The sequence below is a fragment of the Macaca nemestrina genome, chromosome 17 (genome assembly GCF_043159975.1).
Source record: "Macaca nemestrina isolate mMacNem1 chromosome 17, mMacNem.hap1, whole genome shotgun sequence".
NCBI classification, from domain to species: Eukaryota; Metazoa; Chordata; class Mammalia; order Primates; family Cercopithecidae; genus Macaca; species Macaca nemestrina.
The window spans coordinates 1,281,653-1,299,673 of NC_092141.1; the positions used below are offsets into that span (position 1 = coordinate 1,281,653).

The 18,021-nt window shown below is 60.2% G+C and overlaps 1 protein-coding gene across 7 annotated transcripts in view; it reads right to left on the minus strand.

Annotated features, from left to right (window-relative positions):
- Positions 1–18,021, minus strand: part of LOC105471552 (ABR activator of RhoGEF and GTPase) — a 231,096-nt gene that overhangs the window by 16,193 nt on the left and 196,882 nt on the right. The window contains exon 1 of one of the 7 annotated variants that reach the window (XM_071082079.1): positions 10,453–10,611. The exons of 5 other annotated variants lie outside the window; for them this stretch is intronic. In XM_071082079.1, coding sequence (XP_070938180.1) covers positions 10,453–10,596 — 144 coding nt within the window. In that variant the 5' untranslated portion in view covers positions 10,597–10,611. Of the gene's footprint in view, positions 1–10,452; positions 10,612–13,962; positions 14,860–18,021 lie in introns of those variants that run through there. One more of the 7 variants, XM_071082078.1, reaches the window with a different exon arrangement.

Here is an 18,021-nt window from a genome sequence, read left to right on the forward strand (position 1 = left end):
GTGAAGACCTGAAGGTGGGCGTGGATTCTCCACCAAGAATCCCAGAGGTGGCTGGGGGAGGTCACCTCGCCTTTCTGGACTGAAACGACCTCACGTTTGGGGCAGGAATCAGCAAAGTGGCCTCGCAGCAGGGAGCGGATTCAAGGCTCCAGGGCAGAGGGTGCTCTACGCACACCTGAGTGTCGTCCAGAGCTGAGTTTCAGGAACATCCTGGGGATGCCCCTGAGGGTCTCAGCCCTTCCCCCTGGCCCACCTCTCACCCCCTGGGGCAGGTGACCCCATTTCTCCCGCCACTGCCTGGAGGGTTGCTCCCGGCCAGCGCCATTCTCGGATTCAGGGGCAGGCTCCCTCCAGTCTCCACTCCTACTCCCTCGGAGGTGGCGGAGGCCCCATTCCAACCCGGTGCCCCTGCCTGCCGGGCCATGCTCTCCACTCCAGCAGGCAGCTCGCCCCAAAGTCTTTGGTAGGTTTCCGCCACCTCCCCTCCCCCAAGCCCTCACCCAGAGCCCTTTAATCCGCAGCGAGAGGCTCTACCCAAGGCAGGTGGAACTTAGAACTGGCCACGGGGGGGTCTCAGTGGAGGAGGAGGCAGAGGTCCCAAGCGGCCTTCAGTAGACGTCACTCGGGATGTGATTCAGGGGCTCACTGGACGATGGGAACCTGAAGACCACATTCGCCAGGGCCCCAAGGGCTCCCAGACCTCCACCTCCTTCCTGAAAGCTGCTTCCCTCAGGAGCCCACTCAGTCACTCCCACCGCCCAGGGTCAACCCCCCGAGGAGCCCTGCTTCCTGGGCACAACCCTGCCCTTCCTCTCACAGCTGGCGCTCCTCTACCCTCCGCCCTCTGAGCCCTGGCATCCCAGAAGGTGGGAGGGCTTCCCTCAGAGGGGGTTGCAGAGGTTCATAAAAAAAAGTGCTTCTTCGGCCAGGTGCAGTGGCTCACGCCTGTAATCCCAGCACTTTGGGAGGCCGAGGCGGGCCTCGCCTGAGGTCAGGAGTTCGAGACCAGCCTGGCAAACATGGTGAAATACCATCTCTACTAAAAATACAAATATTAGCTGGGCGTGGAGGCAGGCACCTGTAATCTCAGCTACTTGGGAGGCTGAGGCAGGAGAGTGGCGTGAACCTGGGAGCTGGAGGTTGCAGTGAGCCACGATCGCGCCACTGCACTCCAGCCGGGGTGACAGCGAGACTTTGTCTCGGGGGGAAAAAAGAAATGCTTCTTTACAACAAAGGTGGGTGAATCTGCTTCTCGTGAGAGGTGGGACAGGAACGCTAGAAAATTATCCCCGCCGGGCGCGGTGGCTCACGCCTGTGATCCCAGCACTGTGGGAGGCCGAGGCGGGCAGATCACCTGAGGTCAGGAGTTCGAGACCAGCCTGGCCAACATGGCGAAACCCCGTCTCTACTAAAAATACAAAATTAGCCAGAAATCGCTTGAACCCGGGAGGCAGAGGGTGCAGTGAGCCAAGATAGTGCAACTGCACTCTAGCCTGGGCAACAGAGCAAGACTCTGTCTCAAAAAAAAAAAAAAAAAAAAGAAAAGAAAAGGATTCCCGAAGGACCTCAGTGAAAGACGTACCCAGACCAGGAACCACGTGGAAGGTGGAACTGTGGCATTTCACGCCTGCCCTGGAGGGGCTGTGGAACCCAGGCCCTGAGCCAGACATCGGGTCTGAGGGTGGGCACGTTTCCTGTGGCTCCCAGGCCAGCGGCCACGGTGGCAGCCCGGGCTGGCTTTCCCCTGCCCTCCCCCAAGGGCAGCCCCACACTCAGGGCTGGGTCCCCTTGGGACACCGAAGCCGGCCTGTCATTGGGGCAGACCACAGGCGTGAGAGGCACGGCAGGGCTGGCAAGCTGGCAACGGGGGAGACGGGAGCTGCCAAAAGCCTGGCTCTCCTCCCTCGAGGAGGCGCCGGAGGATTCCGTCAACGTGGCTGCTCCGAGAGAGGGGCAGGGCAGAGAGGGAGGGGCTGCCGTGACCTACCCCTGGCTTCCAGCTCAGCAGCTGGGTGGGGGACACCGGGTCGGGCTCCAGAAACTCTCCCCACATCTTCCCATGGCCTGGCATCCCCACTACTAGGCCAGGCAGGCTCCGCCTCTCCAGCCCTCACCCTGCAGGGCCAGCCAGGCTCCCTTGCAGCCAAGGTGCCCTGCAGCCAAGGTGTGGCCGCCTGCCACACCCAGGCCAGCCACAGATAGGCGAGGGCTGACACTGTGTCCCAGGGCCTCCGCTTGCCTCCCCTCCGACACCCCAGAACATCTAAGTTCCCCGAGCCTCATGGAAGGAAGGGGTTTAGCAGCTCTGAACGAGGCTTTTGTTGAAGCCAGGTTAGCCTCTCAGCACCCGCGGCAACCTGCCTTCGCCACCGTCCACTCCAGCGCCTCTGCCTGCCCCACGTCCACCCAGGACCTCTGCCTTCACCAGCGTCCACTCCAGCGCCTCTGCCTGCCCCACGTCCACCCAGGACCTCTACCTTTCCTGGTGCCCCTCCAGCACCTCTGCCTGCCCCAGTACCCACTTCGCTTTCAGCCCCCAGGCTGGGCATGGCTGACCTTGAGGAGAAGCAGAAAAAACCCAAACCTGGGCTGCTCTTGGAGGCCCCACAGCCAGGCACATCTCCCCCGGCAGCCTGGGGCTCTGTCTTCCTCAGGGCCAGCCTACCCCACCACGGCCTCCCCACACAGGCAGGCTGGAGGTTTCAGCTCAGAACTGGGCTGCAAATACCAACCAGGAAGCTGGCCCTGCCCCCGCCCAGGGCAGGCCGGGGATGCCAGGGTAGCAAGGGTAGGGGCAGCGGGGCCCTCTTGAGAAAAGGAACAGACCAGGGCGAAAGCAATACAGAGGCGGCCTCAGCAGCCCCTCCTGAAAGGAAAGGGGCTCCCTCAGAGGTCAAAGTCCAAGATGAAAGGCCTGCTGTGGTCCTGACCAGGAAGATTCATGCTGGCGGCCATGGGAAGGCCGAGGACCTGTCAGACCTCCACGGGCTCCAAAGCCTAGCGCTGGACCTGGGGTGGTTAAGAAGCATCAACAGGGCGGGGCGCGGCGGTTCACACCTGTAATCCCATCACTGTGGGAGGCCGAGGCGGGAGGATCACCTGAGGTCAGGAGTTCGAGACCAGCCTGACCAACGTGGAGAAACCCTGTCTCTACTAAAAATACAAAATTAGCTGGGTGTGGTGACACACACCTGTAATCCCAGCTACTCGGGAGGCTGAGGCAGGAGAATTGCTTGAACCCGGGAGGCAGAGGTTGCAGTGAGCCGAGATTGTGCCATTGTATCCAGCCTGGGCGACAGAGCGAGACTCCATCTCAAAAAAAAAAAAAAAAAAAAAAAAAGAGCATCAACTGCCTTCTCTGAAACCGGCTTCACCCTCCCTGCCCAGGCCAGGTGGGCGTGGAGCTTACTGCCAGGGACATGAGGGTCACCAGCAATTCCAGGGCCCAGGCGGGCTCTGAGCGGCCCCTCCCAGGCCTCGCTTTGCTCCGAGTCTCACGTTCAGTGGCATCATCGAGAAGAACTGCTGTGCCTGTTGCTATGCACACATGCCAGGCTGGGCACCACACTGATGCCTGATGGGCAGGAGCCCAGCATCTCCAGACTCCCCCATTCAGGGCATGTAGCCCAACCCCAACCGGCCACGGAAAGGAGGACACCACGGGTGAGAGCTTGCGCTGGGGCTGAGCTGCTGGGTCTGAGTGCTGTCCCTCGGCTAAGCCACTCATGTGACCTCATCTGGGTCACTCTCTGAGCCTCATTCCTCACATATAAAACAGTCCGGGCCAGGTACGGTGGCTCCTGCCTGTAATCCAGCACTGTGGGAGGCTGAGGCAGGTGGATCCATTGAAGCCAGAAGTTCACCATCAGCCTGCACAACATGGTGAAACCTCGTCTTTAGAAAAAAATACAAAAACTAGCCAGTCATGTTGGTACATGCCTGTAGACCCGGGTACCTGGGAGGCTGAGGTGGGAGGATTGCTTGAGCTCGGGAGATGGAGGCTGCAGTGAGCTGAGATGGTGCCACTGCACTCCAGCCTGAGCGAGAGAGTGAGACTCCCTCTAAAAAAACAAAAAAATTAAAAATGTAAAAATTCGAAACACATTTAGGCCGGGTGCGGTGGCTCATGTCTGTGATCCCAGCACTTTGGGAGGCCAAGGCAGGTGGATCACCTGAGGTCAGGAATTTGAGACCAGCCTGGCCAACATGGTGAAACCTCGACTCTACTAAAAATACAAAAATCAGCCGGCTATGGTGGCGTGTGCCTGTAATCCCAGCTACTCAGGAGGCTGAGGCAGGAGAATCGCTTGAACTCAGGAGCCAGAGGTTGCAATGAGCTGAGATTGCGCCACTGCCCTCCAGCCTGGCAACAGAGCAAGACTCTGTCTCAAAACAACAACAACAAAGAACCCAAACAAACAAACAAACAAAACAGTGTGGATAATAACAGCACCTCGTAGGCGTCACCTCACTTGCGTCACAGGCTAAGAATGATGCCTCGTACTCAGTACATGTTCAAAACATATCATCGCCACAAAACATATCACCACCACAAAACATACCATCGCCACAAAACTGTGCTTGAACTCCCCGTGGCTTCCCGCCGCATTCGGATTAAAGGCCGAGCTCCCTGTCCTGAACCGCAGGGCCCCACATCGCCTGGCTGCCGTCCCCTGACCCTGCGTAATGCCCTACGCTGTCCCCGCTGCTCCCTTCTGCCTCTGAACACACCTGTCTCGGGGTGTGCACCTTGCTGGTTCTTTGGCCTGAAATGCACTGTCCCCAGTTTTTACAGCTGAATTCTTCTTGTCATTTAAATCTTCGTTCAAAAGTGGTCATCTCAAGCCAGGCGTCCCCCTGTCACTCTCTACTGTGTTACCCAGTTGTGTTTATTTTCTTCACAGCACTCGTCTGACCTGCAAGGATCTCACTTGCTGATGGACTCCTCCTGCAGACCGGGTCTCGTCTGTCTCGGGTGCCTGTGTCCCTAGCTCCTGCAGGCCCAGCACGTGGGAGGTGCTCCAGCAACACTCACAGGCCAGAGGAACCACCTGGGGCTTGGGGGAAGGAGGTGACAATGGCTCCCTGCCAGGGTTGCTTCAGGACAGGGGTCCGGAAGCCCTGCGTTCCCACTAAACCCCCTGCTCCTGTGTTCATTGAATGGCTGGCGTTGGCCCAGGGGCAGCCCTGTGACAGACTCTCCCAGGGTGCTCAGGGTTTAAGGTTTAGGACTAGGAATCTTGAGACATGGCCAAGATCATCACATGAACTGGATTCTAGGAGATCACCCTGTTCTGCTCCTTCACTGAGCTGATAGCAGAGAACCAGAGAGGTAAAGGGATGTACTCACGGGCACACAGCAGTTAAGTAGCAGACCAAGACAAGAAAAATGGAAAACCGTGACTCCCACCAGCCTGGCCGCCCTGTCTTCTCTGGCACCTTGTGCCACAGGAGCCTGAGGGCTGGGGACCCCGGAGGCCTCCCCGAGCACAGCCACGGCGTCCAGGCATCGGATGGGAAGGGTGCTGCGGATGTCACGGCTCTGGCTGTGTCCGTCATCGGTGCCAGCCCCGGCTGGGGTCACGGTTCAGGATAGAGATCCCTCCAGATTCCCGCTCAGGAGCTAGTTCCACTGTCTTGAAGCGGGGCCATGGGGATCCTGGGGCCTCCTGGCCTCTCTGCAGAAGCCCTAGAGCAGCTCCATGGGCCCTTCCCGCCTCTCTAGGGCCCATCCTGGAGGGCCCAGTGTCTTCGGCTCACTGGATCCAGGGCTGATGCTGGGTTTCTCCCGGGGGTGGGGCAGGCAGGTCACAGGCACAGGGGACTGTCTGTTCCTCGAAGGTGCCAGGGGGCCGTCAGGACACAAACATCTTCCTGCCCCAGCATGATTTCACAGGGGAAAGGAGGCCAAAAAATAGCACCTGTCGACCACTTCCCAACCACCTGGGCAGTCAGCGAGGCCACTCAGCAGAGAGCCAGGTCTTTCCAGCATCAATACCCTGTGACACCCGGCAGCTCCCCCAAACCCACAGCTGCAGCTCCCCCAAACCCACAGCTGCAGCTCCCCCAAACCCACAGCTGCAGCTCCCCCAAACCCACAGCTGCAGCTCCCCCAAACCCACACCTGCAGGCTTCTGGGCTCCTTCCCAAATGTCTGGGGCCTCCCTGCCTCTGGGTACTACGGCAACACTGGGCTCGGGCAGCTCTGGCCTCTGAGGAACCCCCTCGGTTGGCATGTTCTGCTCTCCCTGGTCCAGAGCCATCCAAAAGCTGGGGCACCACGCCCAGCACCGCTGGCTGGCCAAGCTGTGGGCTGCAGGGAGGCTGGGGAGGACCAGCGCCCTTCTACCCTCCCCAGGTACCAAGAGCAGCACCTTGCCAAGTTCACTCCGAGCAGGGTTCCCGCCTTGGTGTCCACAGCCCCGTCTGAAGTCACACACAGTGTGTGCATGGCGTGGCTCTGTGTCTGGGCGGCCTCCAGAACCTTCATCAGATTCTCAGAGTCCAGGGTTCCTCCTCTGTGGACTCAAGCAGGCCTCTTAGGAGCCGGCCTGGCAGACAGGTCAGGAGAGTACTCATGAGGCCCCAGCAGTGAGGTCGTCCCCCTCAGGGGTGGGTAAGTGCTGTGGAAATGAGGGAGGCTCACCCGACCCCACTGCCAACCTGCCAGTCAGCCTGGCTGCAGTCAGGACCCACACAGAGGCCCAGGAAGAAATGGGCTGGTGCAGGGGCCTCCAGCTCTCGGGGGGAGGCACCACTGTAGACCCCTGTCTGTGGCTGAGGGGTCACTATAGGGGGGTGTGTGTGAACAGAGAACACACACGATGAAGCTTGCTTCCCAGCAGAAAACAAGAAAGGGCGGTGGGCAGCTGGGCTAGGCCAGACTTCTACTGCAGAAGACTGCAAGATCTTTCCCAACGCCCAGACTGGATTATAAAAAAAGTAAATGAGCCCAAGATAAATCTGTATCTTGTACCCAGCACTTGTGTACCCTCAATGGCCAAGTAAGTGGCAGAGTGAACCTCGGGCGTGAACGTGGTATGCACACCTGGTGCCGTCAGGAAGGAATAAACAATAGGCTCTGAGAGGGGGGGGTTTGTCCTACGGTGGAGACCAAGCTGACAAAGAAAGGGACCCTGTTTTTCTCCACCCCCGAGACTGAGTCTCGCTCTGTCATCCAGGCTGCAGTGCAGTGGGGCGATCTCGGCTCAATGCAACCTCCGCCTCGCAGGTTCAAGCGATTCTCCTGCCTCAGCCTCCCAAGCAACTGGGATTACAGGTACCTGCCTCCATGCCCGGTTAATTTTTTTTTTTTTTTTTTGTACTTTTAGCAGACACGGGGTTTCACCATGTTGGCCAGGCTGGTCTCGAGCTCCTGACCTCAGGTAATCCACCCACCTCAGCCTCCCAAAGTGCTGGGATTACAGGCATCTGCCACCACACCCGGCTAATTTTTGCATTTTTAGTTGAGACAGGGTTTCGCCATGTTGGCCAGGCTGGTCTCAAACTCCTGACCTCAGGTGATCCAAGAAAGGGACCTTCTTCTAAGACCATCGAGAGCCTGAAGCTTCCCCAAATGGCCCAAGGGGACTCTCCACCCCACCCCTCCTCGGTAACACCTCTGATCCTCTCTGAAGCAAAGGCAGCAGCTCCCACCACAGAACACGGGACTCACTGTGGGGCTCAGCAGTGCTGGCGTCCAGCTTAAGAGGAGCTCTTTGGAGGTAGGGAATTCTCGGAACCACATGGCTGTGCCTCCAGGCAGAGACAAGGTTACCTGAAGCTGCCCTCAATCTCCTCCTCAGACCCTGCCAGCTCAGCCTGAGTCCCCACCCCCGGCCAGCATCTGGCCTGGTCTGGGTCAGGAGCATATTGGTCTTGTTGCTACATAAGGGCTCAACCTCCCCCACAGATAAGTGCTTCTGGACCAGCCTCCCTTCAGGCCCTCTGAGCCTCCTCATGGCTCCCACAAGGGGATGCTGCAGGGGTGGGGGGTTCCTCCTTCAGCCCCTTCCCCTCCAAAGCTCAACCGAGAATCCAGAAGAGGGAAGGACCGGAGGGAAAGCAAGGCACCAGGCCTGGTCTACTTGAGTGTGATTTGAGGCAAAAAAAAAAAAAAGAAAAGTAGAAACGCCAAGTTCAATACCGACAGCCCTGGCTGAACCCACAAACCCAGATGCCACGTGTCTCCCGGCTAAATGCTCGCACAACAAGCTGACTGCCAAGTCGGGCTGGAATGAGGCTTCGGCCCCTGAACTCTCTCCTCTGGGGACAAGAACGGCCCAACCACGGGGACCCCCACTGGCACCCAAAGGAGCCTCCGTGAGTGTCCCTGCCTCCTCTCCCCCAGAAACCAGAGGCCCTGCACTATTTAAAGGCTCAGTTCTAACGAGACCTTTCCATATGAACAGATTCTTCAGTCCCAGCCCTGGATGAGTCACACCCCCGCCTCTAGCCTTTAATGAATCTTCAGGTCCGTGCAAGCAGGAGGGCCACGGCTGTTTCTCGCACCCGCAGCATCACTCAGGGCAAAGTTAATGAGGAGTTAATGAGGCGACCCCTCCTGCCAGGCTAAGCAGTACCAGGTGCCCTTCCCTTACCCCACCGAAACGAAACGGCCTAATCCCAGCCCCTCGGCCCAACTGTGAAGCTAGCTCAGGAAAACACCAGGTTAATGTGGCCGAGGACAGAAAGCAAGAGGCTGGCAGGCCCGGCCCCCCAACCCTGCTGCTCACCCGCCGGCCTGCGCACAGCGAGGTGGGAAGCACAGGGCAGACGTCCCTCTGTCCACCACAGCGCTGACCCCCATTTCCATGACACGGACACACTGTGCCACACAGCACGGTGAGAGGGCTGAATCGCTCGTCACACAGAGCAGCCCAGGGCCAGGGCCACCCTGAGCTACGCTGATGCCAACCCGCTCGTCAGCTCAGCAGCCCGGTGTCTGCCTGGCCGCCGTCCCTGCCCAGAGATCCCCATCAGACACGGAGCCACCAGACACTGCCGGGGCAAACCCAGCTGAGGAATTCCTGAAGGGGCTTCTCAGTTCTGCCGGCCACAAAATGCACAGGGAAAGAACTGAAAGTCTGGGACCCTCTGCCCACCAGGCACCTCCTCAAAGGGGCAGGTAAACTGGAAGCACCCTGTTTGGCTGGCACTGGACCCGGAACCTGCCAGGTCAGTTTCTTGCCAACTCAGGTTTGGGGATGGATAGTGAGCTCTGGGCTCGTGTCTGCTGGCCTCAGCAGGGGCTAGGGAGGGGATGAGTCCATGCTGTCGGGCACAGACAGCTGCCTCAGCAGAGGGGCTCTGGCAGCAGCTGGGACCAGCAGAGCTCTGCTAGCCTGGTCCTCAGGGAGGCTGAAGGTGACACAGGGGCCAGTGCAGGACAGCTCAAGTTGCTGCCCTGCCCAGCACTTTCCAGAGCTGATGTCACCTCTGGGAGGTCAAGTATGCCCCACGGCAGGAGCTGAAACGAAACGAGGGGCCAGTGAGCCCAAGATCACCTCGTCCTGGCCAATGCCAGGAGCCCCAATGCCGGCTGGCAGTAAGAGCCTGCAGAGAGGGTCCTGTGAGCCTCAGGGGATCTCAGACCTCCACCGCCGACTGGCCAAGCCCTCCCTTGTGGCTCTCTTGAGGGATGGGTCCAGCCCTGGCCAGCCGGGACTGGCACCCTGGGACCAGATTTGATCTGCAGTTATCGAGCGCTTCCTGTGTGCTGGGCGCTGGGCGCTGGGTCTGGCTCTTCCTCAGATGCCCAATGCCAGGGCCCCAAGCCAGCCCCAAGGCAGCCTGCCCAGCTGCAGGACAGTCGGCTTCTATCTCAGATTTTAATCCCAACTCAGGTCTGGGGCTGCAGGGGCACCGGCGGTCTGCCCTGGCACGGCTTGATCTGAGCTGCCTGCTGGGTCAAGAACCCCCTGGCACACCGACTGAACGCCTGGTGTCCGGCGGGCACTGAGCCCGCAGTCAGCTGGGTGGTCCCTGAAGGGAAGCCTGGAGCCCCCGGACCCGGCAGCATCCCCCCACGCACAACCCTGCCAGAGGAAACCTCACACGGTCGGCGCCCCTCAGCAAAGGGGCAGCCAGCAAGGCCCGCTGAACACGGGAGTCAGGTTGAGGATGAACAGGGCAGACCCAGAGGCAGGCGTCTCCCCGTTGCCTGTATGCGCTCCCTGCCTGGAAAGCAGAGTCCACCTGCCGAGAAGAAACCTCCCTTCTCCCGAGACAGGGGCAGAGGCCGGAGCGCCAGGGTCTGGGTGGGGCGGCCCCAGGCGTTCCCCATCAAGTTCAAGCCACTGAGAGCGACGCGCACAGATTCCGCTCTGCCCGGGGACTCCACGGAGGGGATGGGAGCGGGAAAGGCGAGCGGGGGACCCGGCAGCCCCCGCAGCCCCCTCGGCCCCCGCGAGCCTCCCGAGCCCCCCCGGACCCTCCAGCCCCCGCGGGCACCTTGTTTCGGAGCAGCTTGTTGCGCACGCGGCCCCAGAGCCGGGCGCCGGTGTTGCGGGGGCGCTCGCTCCCTGACTCCTCCAGCTCCAGGGGTTCGCGCCCCGCCTTTGAGCTGCAGCCGGGCTGGGGCAGGACGTCGGTCATGCCGGGGGACCGGGACGTGGCGCTGGAGAGAAGGCGCCTGCGGAGCGCTCAGCCCCGGCCGCCAGTCCCGCTAGTTCGCCTAGTCCCGCCGGCTTTCCCCGCGCTCCCCTCCCTCCCTGCGCTCCCCTCGGTCCCTCCCTCCCGCCCTCTGCGTACCTCCTCCCTCCTCCGCGTCACTCCTCCCTCCTCCGCATCCCTCCCTCCCCGCCCTCCCCGAGGCTGCACCCGGGCTGAGCGCCGCCTCCCCGCCCCTCCGCAGCTCCAACCCCGGGTCTCACCCCTGGCAAGGGCGCTGCTCCTCCCCGACCCCGCGGCCCTCCCTCCACGGAGGCCACCCCACGAAATAAAGTTTACACAAGCCCCACACCCCAGTCCGTCCCCGCTGGGTCCCCGCGGAGGGGCCACCAGGTGCCAGAGCCAGGCGGGGGCTGCATTTTGGCCACAAACAGCGGCCCCCCCCCCCAAAAGACTCTCACTACCCTGCGGTCGCACTTCCCCACCCCCAACTTCTGCCCCAGGCACCTTCCTCAGAACCAGCTTAGTGATGGGGCCAGACACTTGTGGACGAGCACTCACAAGCCTCCTCAGGTGAGAAATTTAAGGATAAAGGAGACCTCTAGTGTGGGAATCTCAGTGGGAAGCGGGACACGAGCAAAAGCCCGAAATGACATGGGTCACAGATGTCCAGCCAGAGACGCCTCTCGAGGGGTCACTTTGAACCGTGGCCCTTCGCACCTCACCAAAAAAGATTTCTGCTGCCAGGGGCAGGGGACACCACGGGTAGCCCACCCGCGTCTGTACTGGGCGCCGAGGACACCACGGGCAGCCACCCGCGTCTGTGCTGGGCGCCTTGAGAGAAGAGCTTGTTCTTCACCCTCAAGTTAGTGAACTTTCTAACTGCAGACGAGGACAGGAATTACGTCTCCAAGTAACAGGACAAGTTAGAGTATGGTGTTCAGAGAAAAGGGAAAGGCTGAATCCCAAAAGGTTAACTATGCAAAACCCAGGGGTATCTGGGACTCAGACCTCTGCAGACCGCCGCTCGGCGCAGAAAGGAAACCCGTATTTGCACCGTGGCAACCACAAACCAGGTCTTTCAAATGCCCAACTGCCTGTGAGCCTCATTTTTTTTTTTTTTTTTTTTTTTTTGAGACGGAGTCTTGCTCTGTCGCCCAGGCTGGGGTGCAGTGGCCGGATCTCAGCTCACTGCAAACTCCACCTCCCGGGTTTACGCCATTCTCCTGCCTCAGCCTCCTGAGTAGCTGGGACTACAGGCGCCTGCCACCTCGCCCGGCTAGTTTTTTGTATTTTTTTAGTAGAGACGGGGTTTCACCGTGTCAGCCAGGATGGTCTCGATCTCCTGACCTCGTGATCCGCCCACCTCGGCCTCCCAAAGTGCTGGTGATCCGCCCGCCTCGGTCTCCCAAAGTTACAGGCTTGAGCCGCCGCGCCCGGCTGAGCCTCACATTTTTGTGATGTTGGTGTTACTGCCCTGTTTTAGAGAGGTGAGGACAGAGGGTCAGGAGTTCCAGTTCTGGCCAGGGTTACACAGTGCCAAGTGAGGACGAAGAGGTCCCCCAAAAGCCCTTGGTGCTCACAAGCACTGTGCCTTACTCAAGTATGGATGATGCTTTGGAGTCAGGAAAAAGAGCTGGGTCAGGACATCTCTTGGTTGACCCCAAGGCAGGTGGGTCAGAGTCCAGAGACAAGCCCTCGGCATCTGGCGTCAATGGTCAGGCAGATGTCAGGATTTCTCTCGGAGGCCTTAGTGTTTTTTGAGAAATGGGCGGCTTCCCGGCATAGACAGCTGTAGTCAGAGCTGCCCTTCATGGAAGGCTGGCATGGACCAGGCACGATGGATGACGTCACTTAATCCCTCCCAACTTTATGAAGTCAGTTCCAGCATCCCCACTTTACCTTTGAGGAAACGAAGGGCTCTGACAAGCTGAGCTATGTGTCCAAGGCCAGGACAAGCCAGAACACAAACGGAGGTCTGGCTAACTCCAAAGCCCACACCCCTGTCACTTACTGTGATGCTCTAGTGTGGCAGGATCTGGCCCTGTACTGCCTTCTGCCCGGCTGGTGGAGGGGACTCCTGGGTGTCCTGCCTAGTCCTGCTAGGCTAGAACCAGGCCTGGGTCTTCACTGTCCCTGCAGGGGCAGCCAGACCAGCTCTGCTTCTTCCCGGCTCACACGTCCCACCGACTCCCGGACAGTGCACACGGAGCCTCCTCACACCTGAGCTGCTAAGTGGGAGCTGAGCCACAAGCGCCTCGCCAGCACCTCCTGAGGGGGAGGTAGAGAGACGGATGGAGGTAGGAACATGCCTGTGTCCACTAACTAAGGCCTGAGTCACCCTTCCCCCCACTCCTTCGCCTGCCCCTTCCAGGGCTCCAGGAGGACCCAGGCAGCCCCTTCACACAGCCACAGAACCATCTCCTCCACCACAGAACCATCTCCTCCACCATAGAACCATCTCCTCCACCACAGAACCATCTCCTCCACCATAGAACCATCTCCTCCACCACAGAACCATCTCCTCCAGGAAGGCTCTGCTCACTCCTCAGGCCTGCTTGGTCCCACTCATGTCATTCTTTTTTTTTTTTTTTGAGACGGAGTCTCGCTCCATCACCCAGGCTGGAGTGCAGTGGTGCAATCTCGGCTCCAGCCTCCGCCTCCCCGGCTCAAGCAATTCTCCTGCCTCAGCCTCCCGAGTAGCTGGGACTACACGCACCCGCCACCACACCTGGCTAATTTTTGTATTTTTAGTAGAGACGGGGTTTCACCGTGTTGGCCAGGATGGTCTCAATCTCGTGACCTCGTGATCCGCCTACCTCAGCCTCCCAAAGTGCTGGGATTACAGGTGTGAGCCACTGTGCCCGGCCCCCGTCATGTCACACTAGAGGCAGTGACTGAGGGCCTGTCTGCGTGTCCGACCCTGGGGTGAGGGTTAAGACATCACAAAGACGAATCAAAAGCCAGTGCTTAACAAAGCTGCAGTCGAAAGAGCAGAGATGCGGGAGAGCAGAGATGATGTGGGAGAGCAGATGCGGGAGAGCAGAGATGATGTGGGAGAGCAGAGATGATGTGAGAGAGCAGAGATGCGGGAGAGCAGAGATGCAGGAGAGCAGAGATGATGCGGGAGAGCAGAGATGCGGGAGAGCAGAGATGATGCGGGAGAGCAGAGATGCGGGAGAGCAGAGATGATGTGGGAGAGCAGAGATGCGGGAGAGCAGAGATGATGCGGGAGAGCAGAGATGCGGGAGAGCAGAGATGATGCGGGAGAGCAGAGATGATGTGAGAGCAGAGATGCGGGAGAGCAGAGATGATGCGGGAGAGCAGAGATGATGTGAGAGCAGAGATGCGGGAGAGCAGAGATGATGCGGGAGAGCAGAGATGTGGGAGAGCAGAGATGATGTGGGAGAGCAGAGATGATGTGGGAGAGCAGAGATGATGTGAGAGAGCAGAGATGCGGGAGAGCAGAGATGTGCACCAGCAGGAGGCAGACAGGCATGTGTGCATTTGGCTCAGGTCGCTGTGCACCTACCAGGCGCCACGCCCAGATGGACAAAGCCCTCACAAAATCCCATATTACGGCCTCAGAACAGGACAGACAAAATACCACGCATGTCGAGAGACACAATTTCCAGCTGGAGGGAACCGGGGAAGGCTTCCTGGAGGAGAGGGGTCGGTGTGGGGCCCTCGGGGCTGTGGGGAAAGGCCATCCACCCTCGTTGGGACCCAGCTTTACTCAACCTCCCTCCAGCAAATGTGCAATGGCTGTTGTGTAACTGGTTGGTAAGGTGCCATTATAACTGCTCGTCACGTTTGCGCTGCAGTGCTCCTGGTGCCGTGACTTAACTTTGGAACCGGCCCCTCACTGGCTCCGTGTGGTCCCCTTCCCTCGGGCTGGGTCCCACGCCACAGGGTGCAGACTGCGAGAATGCGTGCCCCTCCCTGCCACCGGGTGTGTGGGAGAAGGGGGCAGTGTAAATCCCGTTCCCAAAGCCCGACACTCATCTGTCTCAGGAACCACAGGCTCAATACTTGTCTGGATAAAACAAGCTCAGATTGGATGCACGATGGCCAGCTGGTCTCCATGGTGATAGAAGTACCTTCGCAGATGGGTAGCCGAGCTGGGAGTCTTCCCCGGAGACGCTCATCTTTCCCTTCCTCCCTCTGGACTGGGGGCTTGCTCTGGGGACGGCACAGACTTGCCTTCTCTCCCCCAAGCCCGACTCATCGTTTCCTGGAGTCCATGGTCTTGGGTAGAAGAGGATCCATGCAAGACAAATGTCCCCAGCACAAGCAGAAGTCTGAAATCTAGTCCCTACAGCCCACCACAGACCCCTCCTCATCTCTGCTGGGCTCGGTTCAGACTGTCCCAACTACCGGGGAAGTGGCCATACTGCTTCCTCCACACCCCTTCCATCCAGCCACACCTGCTCCCCTCCACCCCTTCCATCCCTCACCTGCTCCCCTCCACCCCTTCCATCCCTCACCTGCTCCCCACCACCCCTTCCATCCCCTCACCTGCTCCCCACCCCTTCCATCCCCTCACCTGCTCCCCACCCCTTCCATCCCCAACACCTGCTCCCCTCCACCCCTTCCATCCAGCCACACCTGCTCCCCACCCCTTCCATCCCCCACACCTGCTCCCCACCCCTTCCATCCCCTCACCTGCTCCCCACCACCCCTTCCATCCCCTCACCTGCTCCCCACTCCTTCCATCCCCTCACCTGCTCCCCACCCCTTCCATCCGCCTCACCTGCTCCCCACCCCTTCCATCCCCTCACCTGCTCCCCCACCCCTTCCATCCCCTCACCTGCTCCCCACCACCCCTTCCATCCCCTCACCTGCTCCCCACCCCTTCCATCCAGCCACACCTGCTCCCCACCCCTTCCATCCCCTCACCTGCTCCCCACTCCTTCCATCCCCTCACCTGCTCCCCACCCCTTCCATCCGCCTCACCTGCTCCCCACCCCTTCCATCCCCCTCATCTGCTCCCCCACCCCGTCCATCCCCTCACCTGCTCCCCACCCCTTCCATCCCCCTCACCTGCTCTCCACCCCTTCCATCCCCTCACCTGCTCCCCCACCCCTTCCATCCCCCTCATCTGCTCCCCCACCCTTTCCATCCCCCTCACCTGCTCCCCACCCCTTCCATCCCTTCACCTGCTCCCCAACCCTTCCATCCAGCCACACCTGCTCCCCACCCCTTCCATCCCCTCACCTGCTCCCCCACCCCTTCCATCCCCTCACCTGCTCCCCCACCCCTTCCATCCAGCCACACCTGCTCCCCCACCCCTTCCATCCCCTCACCTGCTCCCCACCCCTTCCATCCCCCACACCTGCTCCCCCACCCCTTCCATCCGCCTCACCTGCTCCCCCCACCCCTTCCATCCCCCACACCTGCTCCCCCACCCCTTCCATCCCCCACACCTGCTCCCCCACCCCTTCCATCCACCTCACCTGCTCCCCCCACCCCTTCCATCCCCCACACCTGCTCCCCACCCCTTCCATCCCCTCACCTGCTCCCCACCCCTTCCATCCCCCACATCTGCTCCCCCACCCCTTCCATCCCCTACACCTGCTCCCCTCCAGCCCTTCCATCCCCCACACCTGCTCCCCCGCCCCTTCCATCCCCCACACCTGCTCCCCCCACCCCTTCCGTCCCCACACCTGCTCCCCCAGGCCTTCCATCCCCCACATCTGCTCCCCCATCCCTTCCATCCCCTACACCTGCTCCCCCAGTCCTTCCATCCCCCACATCTGCTTCCCCACCCCTTCCATCCCCACACCTCCTCCCTCACCCCTTTCATCCCCCACATCTGCTCCCTCACCCCTTCCATCCCCCACACCTCCTCCCCCACCCCTTCCATCCCCCACACCTGGCAGAGCCCTCCTCAGATGAACTACAAGACTCCCCTGGTGGGATAAACAGAGCCTGGGTGGTAAAAGACCCCCACGAACAGATGTCACTGCCTTTGGAATTAAAAACATTCCTAGTGGACCATCCCATCCTCCCTCAGCCCCTCCCCAGACTCTCTGCCAGGGGAATGAGGGGGGCTGTCCCTGGGGAGACGTGGGTGGGACCCGGCGTTATGCCTAGGGCGGGGGTCATGCTACCCAGCACAGCCGCGATTGAGGTAAAATCAGGTTAAGGTGATCAGCAGCAGCATCAACGAGGAAAAAAGGTCAACAGGGAATAACACACGTCCAGCACCGTGTGGGCGGGAGGGGCAAGGACTGCGGTGGGGCTGCCTTGGTGACAGCTGGGGGTGGGGACGGCTTCCAGGCAAATCCTCCAGCCTGTGAGCACCAGGAGGAAGGCTCTGCCTCAGAACCTAGAAATGCAGCTGCCGCTTTTCCAGAGTGACCTCCTTTTTCCCACCAGAACGACGCTCATCTCCCCCAGCCCACACTAGAACCCTGATTCCCTGTCCTCTCTCTTAGCGCAAATGACTCCAGAAGAGGGGGTTTCTGAGCAGCCAGCTAGCCCAAGGCCACAAGCACCCCAGTGGGGATAGCGTGGGAACCAGCTGTGGTGGGGAGAGCCCCAAGAGGCCACCCAGAGAGTTCAGAGCCCAAGAGGAGCCTGGCACCCTTGGGGACGGGCAGTGAGGGGGATGTGGCTCAGGTCTGCCAAGAATACTCCCTCTCTCAGCCCCAGGGCTCATGGCACCCGGTGGGCATCAAAGGAGCAGAGCTGGGAGGCAAGAAGGTGCTGGAGAAGAGTGGGGCAGGCCCGAGGCTTTGGGGGCTGCAGAGAGCCTGCCAGTGGGTCCTGCCCAAAGACAGGCACAGGCTCCAGGCTGAGAGAGAGACAAGCAGGCTGTGCATGGGAGCCCGGAGTGCCCAGCGCCCATGCAGAGGGCATGCAGGATGGCACGTTCTGGGGACAGCTGTGGGGGAGTGGGGACGGGAGTGTCCCCCTAACTCGGTGGCTCTGTGGTCACTGCATTCTTACTGTGTGTTCTGACCGTTTCCTGTACTGACCCTAACCAAAACCTACGGACTGGAAGACCAAGTGTCTTCCCAGCATGAGACACTGAGACTCACTCACTCTAGGTCTTTCTCCCCACCGGTCGGATACCTCTGGGTATCTGCAATGCTCAGAGCCTGCATTCGGCCCAGGGACAGGAGTCACCCAGCAGCCAATGGCAGAGCAGAGCCTAGGAACTACATTTCCTTCTATCCATCCATCCATCCAGGTGGGGCTGGGAGAGGGGTCCTAGGTAGGCTCAAGGTTAAAGATAGGCACAGTGTAAGGAAGAAGGCAGTCAGGATGAAAGCGAGTTGCTCCACGGCCCAGACCTAGGCCTGCCCAAGGTAACCTGCTGTCCTCCCAACTCCCCAAAGGCCTGCGTCGGCTCACAGGGCAGTCCCGAGTACGTGCTGCTTCTCACACAGCTCTAGCCTCCCT